This window comes from Salvelinus sp. IW2-2015, linkage group LG19, assembly GCF_002910315.2.
Source record: "Salvelinus sp. IW2-2015 linkage group LG19, ASM291031v2, whole genome shotgun sequence".
Taxonomy (NCBI): domain Eukaryota; kingdom Metazoa; phylum Chordata; class Actinopteri; order Salmoniformes; family Salmonidae; genus Salvelinus; species Salvelinus sp. IW2-2015.
This window is the reverse complement of record NC_036859.1, coordinates 14102407-14115375: the sequence shown is the minus strand read 5'-3', so window position 1 is coordinate 14115375 and position 12969 is coordinate 14102407. Positions and strand designations below refer to the sequence as shown.

Below are 12969 nucleotides of genomic sequence, written 5' to 3'. Positions count from 1 at the left end.
CAGTTTTTTTAGATGAAGCACAAACTGTGTGATTTAGTAGGGACTCGTAGTTTCCAACTGGCCAATATTCAACATAGTTCATAGCAGAAAACATGTTCATTAACTACAATGATTATAATCCGTTGCGCGCCTACTTATCCGATCTGTGTTTTTGTTTTGCCCGATACATAAGAGACAAGAATGTGCAATCAAGAGGGATCGAGAGCAGTTGCTTTGCACGGTGCAGTATCTCTACCTGAAAGTACAGAATCTAAGTGACTGATAATTGGTATTCGGCAGTCATTAAAGTTTGCCTTATTTACTTTGAAGAACTAGTAAGATGGATTTTGTCTGATAGCAGCTCTATAGAAATTAGATGATGACTTGGAATGAAATAAAGTCATCAAATTAAACAAAGTGATGAGCAGTCATTACTATCATGGGACTTTTATTAATAGTTTTATTCTGTGTTACAGCAGTCAACCCACGTAATAGTGCTTTTAATGTTTTTTTAATTTAAATTATTTTTAAATAATCGAAATGAAACTGAACCAACCTCAAAAACCAATAATCGCTCAGCACCAGCTATAACAAACATGTTCATCCTCACGAGAATAAGCTGTGTGTGTGTGTGGCAAAAGTGTGTGCGTCAGTCATTGATGTTATTTCTTCACACACTATTCGACTAGATTGATTAGTTTATTGCAGGTCAGAAGGAGGACTCCATTCAGTCTTTCCTGTATTCACCTGCCCACTAATAAAGGGTTCACTATCATTGTTATATACTGAACACAAATATAAACGCAACACGTAAAGTCATCTTTCATGAGCTGAAATAAAAGATCCCAGGAATGTTACATGCATACAAAAAGCTTATTTCTCACAGTCCTGTTTACAGTCCTGTTAGTAAGCATTTCTCCTTTGCCAAGATAATCCATCAATCTCACAGGTGTGGCATATCAAGAAACTGATTAAACAGCAGGTTCATTACACAGGTGCACCTTGTGCGGGGGACAGTAAAATGCCACAGTTTTGTCAGAACACAATGCCACAGATGTCAAGTTTTTGTGGGAGTGTGCATTTGGCATGCTGACTGCAGGAATGTTCCAGAGCTGTTGCCAGATACTTTAATGTTCCTTTCTCTACCATAAGCCACCTTCAACTTCGTTTTAGAGAATTTGGCAGTATTTCCAACCGGCTTCACAACCGCAGACTACGGGTAACCACGCTAGCCCAGGACCTCCACATCCGGCATCTTCACCTGCAGGATCATCTGAGACCAGCCCACCCGGACATCTGTTGAAACTGGGGGTTACCTAGACTAAGATTTTATGCACACACTGTTAGAAACCATCTCAAGGAAGCTCGTCGTCCTCACCAGGGTCTTGACCTGACTACAGTTTGGCRTTGTAACCGACTTCAGTAGGCAAATGCTCACCTTCAATGGCCGCTGGCATGCCAGAGAAATGTGGGGGGGTATTTCTGTCTGTAATAAAGCCCCTTTGTGGGTAAAAATGAATTCTGATTGGCTGGGACCTGGCTCCCCTGTGGGTGGCCTATGCCCACCCATGGCTGCACCCCTGCCCAGTCATGTAAAATCCATAGATTAGGGCCTAATGAATTTATTTATATATCCTTATATACATATCCTTATATGAACTGTATATAGTTGAAATTGTTGCATTTATATTTTTGTTAGTTTAGTCAGTTTAGTATTATAGTATGTCTTGTGTGTCAAATGGAGGAACATATCTCTGGATATGATACATGTTCTAACAATTCCTTCCACTTAGTGCTGACTTTGATTTACTCTCCTGTTGACAATCCCCTCAGGCAAACATCAGTGATAGTCACATACTCCAACGTAGAGCTGCTTTGTCTTGCATTGAATTGGAGTGCACTGATATGGTCTTGATTCACATCACAAAATGGCATGATAGATGGTCAGTGTTACACACACACATTACATTGAGCTAAGTCACACTCTGCTTATTTGTCTATGGCAGGTTTGTTTGATTTGGGACGTTGGACATGTTTTGTTCTTTAGAGCCACTCTCAGCTTGCTGGATGCGGCAGGCACACAAGATTGACCCAATAGCATTTGCAAGAACCTCATTGAATGTATGAGCTTTCCAGTTTCTGCATTTCATAACAGTATAATAGTTATAGCCTACTTTATTCATTCACATAATCACTGTCATAAGAGATATTACATTATGAGTGACACTGAGTGAAACTGTTCTGAATACTTTTTTCAGATCCAGGAAGTGAATTTCTATTTAACTTCCTTAATTGAAAACTGAATTGACCCCAACCCTGTGAGGCGAGTGACCCACATAGACACTCACATCACACACCATCTGTGTTGTTCTTGTCTCTCCTCCAGTCGATAAGCCTGGGGTGCTGGTGCTGGAGGTCCTGTCAGTCCAGGAGGAGAGCTGCATGCAGCTGGCCCTGTGTGAGCAACACCACCCCCATGCTACAGGCCACCACAGGCCTCCATCCAACACCACCACCACTATGACAAGACCTGAACAGCACAATCCCTCTGCTACAGACCACACCCCTCTTCTCTCCACCACAAACAGAGCTCGGGTCCTGGTACTGTTCAGTAAGGAGACGACTGCTCAGCTCATGCCTGCGCCTCGAGACCTCATCCATATATACCCACCATGGTGAGAGAGCATTAGTCTGCAATAGTTAATAATGCAAAGTTATGGTGTCAAGTAATCAATTTAATATTGAAAGGGGAAATGCCCAAGTCATTGTTATCTACACATCTTCCTCATGCAGCAAAACTATAGTCATTGTTTCCTGCACTTGTCTTTTCCTACTATCACTGACTTTGCTGATAATTACTTTGAGGGAGAATGTACTTCGACTGTGATATGTGGTTGTCTCACCTAGCTATCTTAGAGGGATAGTTACCCAAATTACAAAGTTATACTGATCATAATCGGCGTGAGGTCAAAATCAAAGTAAGCATATGGCGTTTTAAAACACCTGATTTTCTGAGCAATAAAAGTCGTTCGTTCCAGTGTATTTGAACTGTGCCTGTGTTAGCACCAGCCAAGCGAGTCTCCCTCTTCAGCGCAAGTGAAGAGTTCAGAACTACTGAATGTATGCATCTTAGAAGTAGTTTTCACATACAAACTTTACGTCCAAACTCACAATCAAATATGCTTCCCAAAAATAACACGGTTGCTGCGGTATAACGCTTATTTCGATTTTCTGCATTTATCAGAGTGCCATCAGGTAGCCTGATTTCAGATGTGTCCATGTAAACAGGATTATTTGGGAATTCGTTCTTCTTCCAAAGCATGTAAACGTTTTAATCAAATTATTATATTAATCTGACTATCCGCAATATTCGCATTGTGTAAAAGTACTCACTGTAAGCAGTCTATTGACAAGGTATGACAGCAATTCATGCTTTGGTTTAGTTTCCCTGGCACTGTTTCCACATGCTACAGTTTTAGCATTTGTGGCACAAATCCCATTCAAGTCATGGGACCGATATTAGCATTTTTCACGCACCATGTCCAAATCATCCAAAAGTATCTAAAATTGATTGTGAAGCTCAACAAAGTCACTTATACAGTGCATTTGGAAAGTATTCAAACCCCTTCCCTTTTTCCACATGTTACGTTACAGCCCTGTTCTAAAATGGATTAAATAAATCATTTCCCTCATCCATCTACAGTACCCCATAATGACAAAGCGAAAACAGGTTTTTAGAAATGTTTGCAAATGTACCCTGAGAGGATCTGCGGAGAAGAATGGGAGAAACTCCCCAAATACAGGTGTGCCACGCTTGTAGCGTCCCCAAGAAGACTCAATGCTGTAATCTTTGCCAACAAATTACTGAGTAAAGGGTCTGAAAACTTATGTAAATGTGATATTTAAGTGTTTATTTAAAAAAATCTCCCCAATTTCATGGTATCCAATTGGTAGTTAGTCTTGTCCCATCGCTGCAACTTCCGTACGGACACGGGAGAGGCGAAGGTCGAGAGCCGTGCGTCCTCCGAAACACAACCCAGCCAAGCCGCACTGCTTCTTGACACAACGCCCGCTTAACCCGGAAGCCAGCCGCACCAATGTGTCGGAGGAAACACCGTACACCTGACGACCGCGTCAGCGTGCATTGCGCCTGGCCCGCCACAGGAGTCACTAGTACGCGATGGGATAGGAACATCCATGCCGGCCGAACCCTCCCCTAACCCGGACGACGCTGGGCCAATTGTGCGCCGCCCCATGGGTCTCCCGGTTGCGGCCAGCTGCAACAGAGCCTGGACTAAAACCAGAATATCTAGTGGCACAGCTAACATTGCGATGCAGTGCCTTAGACCACTGTGCCACTCAGAAGGCCCCAGTCTTATTTTTAATGTTTAAAAATGTCTACCTGTTTTTGCTTTGTTATTATGGGGTATTGTGTGTAGATTGATGACGGGRAAAAAACGATTTATTCAATTTTAGAATAAGGCTGTAATGTAACAAAATGTGGAAATAGTCAAGGGGTCTGAATACTTTCTGAATGCACTGTAGATGATTTGAATATGCCTGAAAAATGCTAATAACAGTCACATGACTTGAATGCTAAAACATTTGCATGTGAAAACCGTGCCAGGGAAACTAAACCAAACCATGCATTGCTGTCATACCTTGTACATTGACTGCTTACAGGGTAAGGAAACCAATGCCATTTTGTAATGTTAATTTGGGTGAACTATCCCTTTAAGATGAATACACTAATTGTAAGTCACTCTGGATAAGAGCATTTGCTATGACTAAAATGACTTAAATGTAAATCTCAATTATATTTTCTAATATAGGCCTACCTGTACTTTCTGTTTCAAAATGTGTTATAATGCGTTACTGGAACTTATGCAATGGTGTAGTGTATACACAGAGTAGTTGGGGTGTGTGAAGTTGTTTGGGAGCAAGGCAGAGGCTGGTTCCAGCTGTTGGGGGTTTAGTTTGGGAGTCCAGCATGCAGCTCTAGAATATCCAGGCTCTGAGCTGGCCTGGCGGAAGTCCAAGGGCCTACTCGGTGCTCTGACGTCAAAAGCTGCTCAAGGGAATGCTGCTTCGGATACCTCTTCCTGGCAGTGGAGTAGTTAGGTCATTTCCAGCAATCCGGCCCGGGAAAAAACACTGGGCTTTTTTTCTGGAGCATTTGGGAACAGAGTGGAAGAAGTCAAGAGGACAGGATTGAAAACACATGCGGCTCTTATTGCGCACACACACAGTGTAGTGTATCAGTGGTTTAACAATATCATAGCAGTTCTCTTTTCTCTGTATTGTTTTTCACCAGCAGTGGAGAAGAGTAGGCTCCCACTGACTTATTGAAAGCAAAATAATTTATACTGAACAAAATTATAAACGCAACATGTAAAGTGCTGGTCCTGTATTTTTTTTTAGCTGAAATACAAGTTCTCAGAAATGTTCCATATGCACAAAAAGCGTATTTCTCTCAAATTTTGGGCACAAGATAATCCATCCACCTGACAGGTGTGGCATATCAAGAAGTTGATTAAACAGCATAATCATTACATAGGGGCACCTTGTGCTGTGGACAATAAAAGGCTACTCTAAAATGTGCAATGTCACAGATGTCTCAAGTTTTGAGGGAGTGTGCAATTGGCATGCTGATTGCAGGAATGTCCACCAGAGCTATTGCCAGAGAATTGAATGCTAATTTCTCTACAATAAGCCGCCTCCAATGTCGTAGAGAATTTGGCAGTATCTCCAACCGACCTTACTGAACTGTAACTCATTTAAATTGTTGAATGTTGCGTTTATATATTTTTTCCAGTGTATAACCCACAGAATCTGCTCTTTATACCCAATTTCATATTTTGGTAATGAGATGTAGACCAACTATTAATCTAGCTTATTTGCCTATTGCTGAACCTCGTAGCCATTCATTCTCTTACATTTCAAATCAAAGATTATTTGTTACGTGCGCCGAATACAACAGGTAGACCTTACAGTGAAATGCTTACTTACAGGCTCTAATCAACAGTGCAAAAAATGTATTAGGTGAACAATAGGTAAGTAAATAAATAAAAACAACAGTAAAAAAGACAGTGAAAAATCACAGTAGCGAGGCTATAACAGTAGCCAAAAAGAACAGCCAAAAGTGGAAAAACCCAGGAATTCATCAAATTAGCGATGCTGGTAAAATTGATCTTTTGTCTATCAGCTTCCTGTGTGACACGTGAATTGTTCCCTCCCCATACTCCTTCACTGAGTGGGCCGGGCCCCTCCCTCCTTCCGCCTCCCACTCCTTGTGAGTGGGCAGAGAGCACAGACAGCCAGCAGCAGAGCGGAAATACCTGCAGACATTATTCACCTCACTGACTCGGCCTCTGACGACAGCAGCCGCTCCTTAACCTAACTACCTGTCTGATGACACGTAGTGAACGTGTATTAGTTCCCAACAGTCACCTGCACTGTGCAGGGTCACACTTCCTGTTGCTCCTTTAGGATAGCCTTGACACTGATAGATTAAATGTAGAAAACAGGTTTTTCAAAACCTTGATACTGACACTAATTGAGTGTGCTGAAGCACCCTATTTATATTCAGAGGCTTTATTAACATTGATAAGTCTTAGGCTAAATGATAACTAAAACATTGCACGTGTGGAACTAGAGTGTGTGCACTTGTTCACTTCTGGACAACATTTAAAACAAGCTATTATTTATAATTTCCTGATGATTGACACTACCAGAAATGTGCACCTACTGAATATTAGATAACATATTTTTTTTAAGTTGACTCAATTACCTCAAATATTAAATCTGTTATATTGAAAGCAACTGTAGTCTACATTGTATGAAGTGTGATTTTATTACCCTGGCTCCTCCATCATATCACCAGTCCAGAGGCAGGCTGGGACATGTAAGCTGAAGCCACAGAGACTGCGGTTGACCCTGAGTCAACTATAAGCCATGTTATTACCTATGTCACATCAAAAATAAATATTGAGTCAGACCTTTGTATCATCCACATAATAAACACTTAGAGAAATAATGCGATCTGAATTAGATGGATTGTTTTCAAAGGATGGACATTGTCTGGTAAATTATTGTTCAGATGGGCATGAAGTGAATATTCTTAACAAGCTGAAATGCTTGACTGTTGATAAAAAATAAAAATTAAAAAATTTAAAGTATTTTTCTCTAACTACTTGATTAATGTGAGTATGGTTTCTCCTGATATAAAAGGGAAACAAAAAATGGACATTGATCAGCCTCTTTACATGCAAAGGATCATCAAATGACATGCAATGCACACATTTCCTTTCTAGTTTTATTAAGCCCCAACTGAAATGAAATGTTGAAACGTAGGCTGCTATTCTGAATTTGAATTGAGGGTGTTTATAAAAAATAACAGGAAGAAAGAAAGTGTTAACAACCATATAAAAAACAGAGCTCCACTTTCTCTGAGGGATTTGGAGCGTACTGTGAAGCATGTTTGGTCAGGCTTGTCGCTTTTCACAGTATCCTGAACAGCCTGTCTGAATTCACTGTTGTGGAAAATGCAGCTTTCTATACAGCGAAAGATTCCAAACTTATCAGTTCAATTGTATTTTTCCATGGAGCATGGGGGCAGGCTAACCCACCTGAATCTGCTACGTGCCTGGGGGTAGGGTGTTTAGAGAGTGAGGAGACCGATGGAGGTGGAGGCGGCTGCCTGCTTATCAATCGATCTACATTTGACATTCATCATACGTCTTCTTCAGCCTTCCTGCTACTGCAGTCTTATGCAAGAACAGAGCCCCCCTAAATCTATACTTTTAGTTTACTCAATCTTTCCACTCCTTTTAACCTGAATGTTGCGTGTGTGACAGATGACCGAGTCAAATACCATCTATAGTTTTCTGTCAATTTACTAAACGAGATTTGGTACAACACAACTTCTACTCTATATTTCAAAATTAACCCTTTTTTTCTCTACAGGCAAAGTCTCATGATTGAGGGCCAACATAATAGCATTATTCTCAACACACACTTCAGCCAGAAGGTCTACTCTGACACCAAACAAACCAGCATGTCCCTCCCCAGAGCCCTGGTCCCAGTAGAGAGATGCAGCCCATACTCTCTGACCAGGTCATTTGGCCAGCTTGAGATCAACAAGACTTCACCAGAGGGAGATGGCACGGTCAAACAGGTGGGTTGGGTTTCACTATATTTACTGGCAGATATACCACCTAGAATGGACAATACAGTTATATTCTATTGATGTTAACCCAGGTTTGATTAGCCCTATTATTTTGGGGTCTGCACTCTACACAGTCACAATCAGTACCAGTGGGGTAAAGTACAGTGTGGGCTAACCTGCTATGTCGTCAGTGTCTCAAATCTTAATTCAGTAACACAAATTTTCTCCCATGTTTGTTCAGGTACAATATGATGTCCATGTCCAATAAGTGTGTTTTTTTTCCTCCATCCAAATCTCTGCCCTCCAGTCTTTATGCAGCCAGGGAGGTCCAGGTGCAGCCAGCAGCGGAGGGTGTCACTCCCTCCTAGAGGCYATCGAGGGCCTGGGCCAGGCTGGGTCAGTGGGGCAGGATGTGGAGGTGGTGGTCCAGAGGGTCTACTGTACCCCTATCAGGGAGCGCTCCACTGGGACTTCACTCAAGTCCAGAGCTCCTGGCAGATCCCCTAGAGTGCCGACTCCTCTCCAGAAGGGCAAGAGCAGGTAGAGTTCAGCAACATGTCTTATCTTTTGTCTGATATCTTGTTTCATCTACCATGAAGTCCCCATGAGGTTGAATATGATGGCCTGTTGTGAGTGTTTACATGGTAAACTAACTGTAAAGCCTGGCGTACACTACAAGATTTTGGCCCCGATTTAGTTGTCCCAGACAAGTTTATGAGATCCGAGACAAAATTCCCCTACTCGGGTCGTGCAGTCGTATCTACTCTCGTTTAATGTGAGCAGGTCAGAGACACAATCTGAGGGCTACTGATCCCGTCTTTGAGTTGTCCCAGACGTGCCGTAGTTTGAGATGTGCAACAAGTTTTGAGAACGGTGATCAGCAATAGCCAATGAGGGCTTTCAGAGAAGAAGCCAGTGAGGTGACGACGTTGTATCTCATCACCCAGAATGTGGAGATACTTGAGCAGGGGCGATGACTACTAGTATGCGTTTGTAGCCTACTTGCCTTTAACCAAAGCCAAAGTGTCTCGTTGCTTGTGAACTTCAGAGCTGTAATGTTATTTAATTAAAAATGTATTGGCTAGATATTTCTGACTGGAAACATTTGAGGCTGCTTTGAGTCAGGCTCGTTTTAGCTATGTTAACAATCTAATCACATTGTTTTCACGAGACAACGGGGTATGTAGAATCCTCACGAAGGGAAGAATCTTGTAGCGTGTGACGCCCTGTCTGTGCCATATTTTTTAGTGTGCGCACCACCAGGTTGTCAAGACAAAAAAACTACAGGAAAGACGCTTGAGAGGCTCAGCGATGTTAGGGTTTAGTTTACTGCTCTACGGCAAGATATGAGTTGACACAATGTTTGTTCTTGAAATTATGTATTTTATTAAAACAGAAACATTTACTAAATAGCTCACATTGTCTTGAGAAATAAATTAAACGTTTTGTTTTCACAGTTTTTTTCAGGTTTTCGATCTTAATCACTTTTTTATAGAAAACAACTAAATTGGATGTTCTAAGTTCACAACAATGCTTAAACCACAACAGGAGACCACTTTTTGAGGTCTGGGAAAGATCTGAGAAATTTTGATTCTAGKGCACACCTACTAGCAAGAGGCTGTTGAGGCTGTTTTTGTAGCACATGCAATGGTAGAGTTTGCAAAACAAATACCCACTGGATTGAAAATAATTATCATTTAGCCAGGTAAGCATAGTTTACTTTGTAGTTAACATTTAGTTGAAAAGGTTTTTGGGAAAGCCTTTCCATCTCCAAGAAGACTGTTTTCATTAGCATCATCGCTAACAGCTACACAAATTGGAAGATCTGCACAACGCACACACACAGACGGGCATTCTCATTGCCTTTTCAGAAAGTTGCAGGAAATATGAATCTCAGATGCATTCTGTTAATGTCTTATGATAAACTTGGGCTTATTTAATTCATTTTCAATGCATATAGTTGATTCCCTACTAAGGTCAATATATTTTTTAATATTGTTGATTTCCGTTTTTATGCCTGGATTCTGTGAGGACACAAAATTTCCCAAATTTGGACCAGAATGAGGCTCTCCATATACCTATTGTTCCTGCAGTGATGATTTAAAAAAAAWAATAATAATAATAATAATATTTAACCTTTATTTTACTAGGAAAGTCAGTTAATAAGAACAAATTCTTATTTACGATGACGGCCTACGTCGGCCAAACCCAGACAACGCTGGACCAATTGTGCATTGCCTTATGGGACACCCAATCACGGCCGGTTGTGATACAGGCTGGAATCGAATATTCCCTACTACTTTAATGATTTTTCTATTGGCAAGATTAGCAAATGTAGGCATGACAACAAGTTCTGAATCTACACATCCATACATAACTGACCAAATTATGCAAGGCAAACATTGTAATTTTGAATTCTGTAAATTGAGTATGGAAAATGTGAAATAATTATCAACAATGACATGCTGCCTGGGTCTGACGACTTGGATGGAGAATTACTAAGGATAATAGCGGACTATATTGCCACTCCTATTTCCCCTCTCTTTTATCTAAGCCTACAGGAAATCGTGTGCCCTCAGGCCTGGAGGAAAGCAAAAGTCTTTCCGCACCCTTTACTGGCTCAAACAGCCGACCAATCAACCTGTTACTAACCCTAAGTAAACTTTTGGAAAAATGGTGTTTGACCGGATACAATGCTATTTCACAAACAAATTAACAACAGACTTTCAGCATGCTTATAGGGAAGGGCATTCAACATGTGTATGGTACTTTACACAAATGACTGATTTTTGGATGAGAGAAATTGATAATAAGAAGATTGTGGGAGCTGTTTTGTTAGACTTGTTAGGAATACATGTGTGTTATGGCTTTATATCCCCTGCTATATTGTGGATCGAGATACCTGTCTAACAGGAGTTACAGGAGTTACTTGTCTAACAGGACACAGAGGGTGTTCTTTAATGTAAGCCCCCAACATAATCTAGGTAGAATCAGGCATTCTCCAGGGCAGCTGTTAAGGCCCCTTCATTTTTTCAGTCTTTACTAATGACCTGCCACTGGCACTGACACTGTGTGTCTATATATGCAGAGGACTCAAGACAATACACGTCAGCAAACACAGCAAGTGAAMTCACTGCAGCAGTTAACAAAGAGCTGCAGTCAGTTTCAGAATGGGTGGCAAGAAATAAGCTGGTCCTAAATATTAAACAAACTAAAAACATTGTATTTGGGACAAATCATCCACTAAACCCTAAACATTGTAATGAATAATGTGGAAATTGAGCAAGTTGAGGTGACTAAACTGCTTGGAGTAACCCTGGATTGTAAACTGTCATGGTCAAAAGGTATTAACATGTTGAAATCTCCGAGCTGTCTAAGCAACTAGTGCACAGCTCAGACACCCACACATACCCCACAAGACATGCCACCAGAGATCTCTTAACTTCTTGAGGGGAGGGGGCAGCATTTTCACTTTTGGATAAATAGCATGCCAAAATTCAACTGCCTGCTACTCATCCCCAGAATATACGATATGAATATTATTAGTAGATTTGGTTAGAAAACACTCTGAAGTTTCTAAAACTGTTTGAATCATGTCTGTGAGAATAACAGAACTTATGTAGCAGGCAAAACCCCGAGGACAAACCATTCAGAATTTTTATTTTTTTGATGTCACGAAGGGACTTGCTTGCAGTTCCTACCGCTTCCACTGGATGTCACCAGTCCTTGGAAATCGGTTGAGGTTATTCCTTTGTGTAATGAAGAAGTAGGGCTATCGTAAATGAGGGTCACATGAAGTACATTTTTTGAGAGAGGCATGTTACGAAAAAAAGTTGCGTCAGTTTGTTTTCTTTTTGTATTGAACACAGATCATCCCGTCTTCAAATTGATYGATTATTAACGTTTAAAAATACCTAACGTTGTATTACAAAAGTAGTTTGAAATGTTTTGGTAAAGTTTACATGTAACTTTTGATATATTTTGTAGTGACGTAGCGAAAGTTGGAAGCTGTGTTTTTCTGGATGAAACGGTCCAAATAAATTGACATTTTGGATATATATCGACGGAATTAATCGAACAAAAGGACCATTTGTGATGTTTATGGGACATATTGGAGTGCCAACAAAATAATTTCGTCAAAGGTAAGGCATGATTTATATTTTATTTCTGCGTTTTGTGTCGTGCCTGCAGTGTTGAAGTATGCTACTCTCTTTGTTTACTGTTGTGCTATCATCAGATAATAGCATCTTATGCTTTCGCCGAAAAGCCTTTTTGAAATCTGACATGTTGACTGGATTCACGAGTGTAGCTTTAATTTGGTATCTAACATGTGTGATTTAATGAAAGTTAGATTTTAATATAATTTTATTTGAATATGGTGCGCTGTATTTTCCCTGGCTATTGGCCGGTGGGACGATTGCGTCCCACCTGCCCCAGAGAGGTTAACAGTCCCCAAGTCCAGAACATACTACGTGAAATGCACAGTACTACATAGAGCCATGACTACATGGAACTGTGTTCCACATCATGTAGCTYAGTCAATCAGTGAAATCTGATTTGATAAAACTACACCTTATGGAAAAGTGTGGACTGTGACGAGAAAAACACACACCCACACACACAGCATTCGCAAACATGCGAACAGACACACTACTCACACACGCATTTTAATATTGTTATTTTGCTGTATTGATTTTATTGATTTTGGATTGTATATATGTTATGGTGGAGTAGTGCGTAATATTGTGGTGTAATGTATTGTTTTATTATATGTACTTTTGCTGGACCCCAGGAAGAGTGGCAGCAGCTAATGGGGATCCAGA

The 12969-nt window shown here is 40.8% G+C and overlaps 1 protein-coding gene across 1 annotated transcript in view; it reads left to right on the top strand.

Moving 5' to 3' along the window:
- spidr (scaffold protein involved in DNA repair) overlaps nucleotides 1–12969 on the top strand; it is a 72860-nt gene that overhangs the window by 26595 nt on the left and 33296 nt on the right. Inside the window, exons 8-10 of the mRNA XM_024009690.2 lie at nucleotides 2366–2654; nucleotides 7945–8155; nucleotides 8454–8686. Of these exons, the coding sequence (XP_023865458.1) occupies nucleotides 2366–2654; nucleotides 7945–8155; nucleotides 8454–8686 (733 nt within the window). The remainder of the gene's footprint in view (nucleotides 1–2365; nucleotides 2655–7944; nucleotides 8156–8453; nucleotides 8687–12969) is intronic.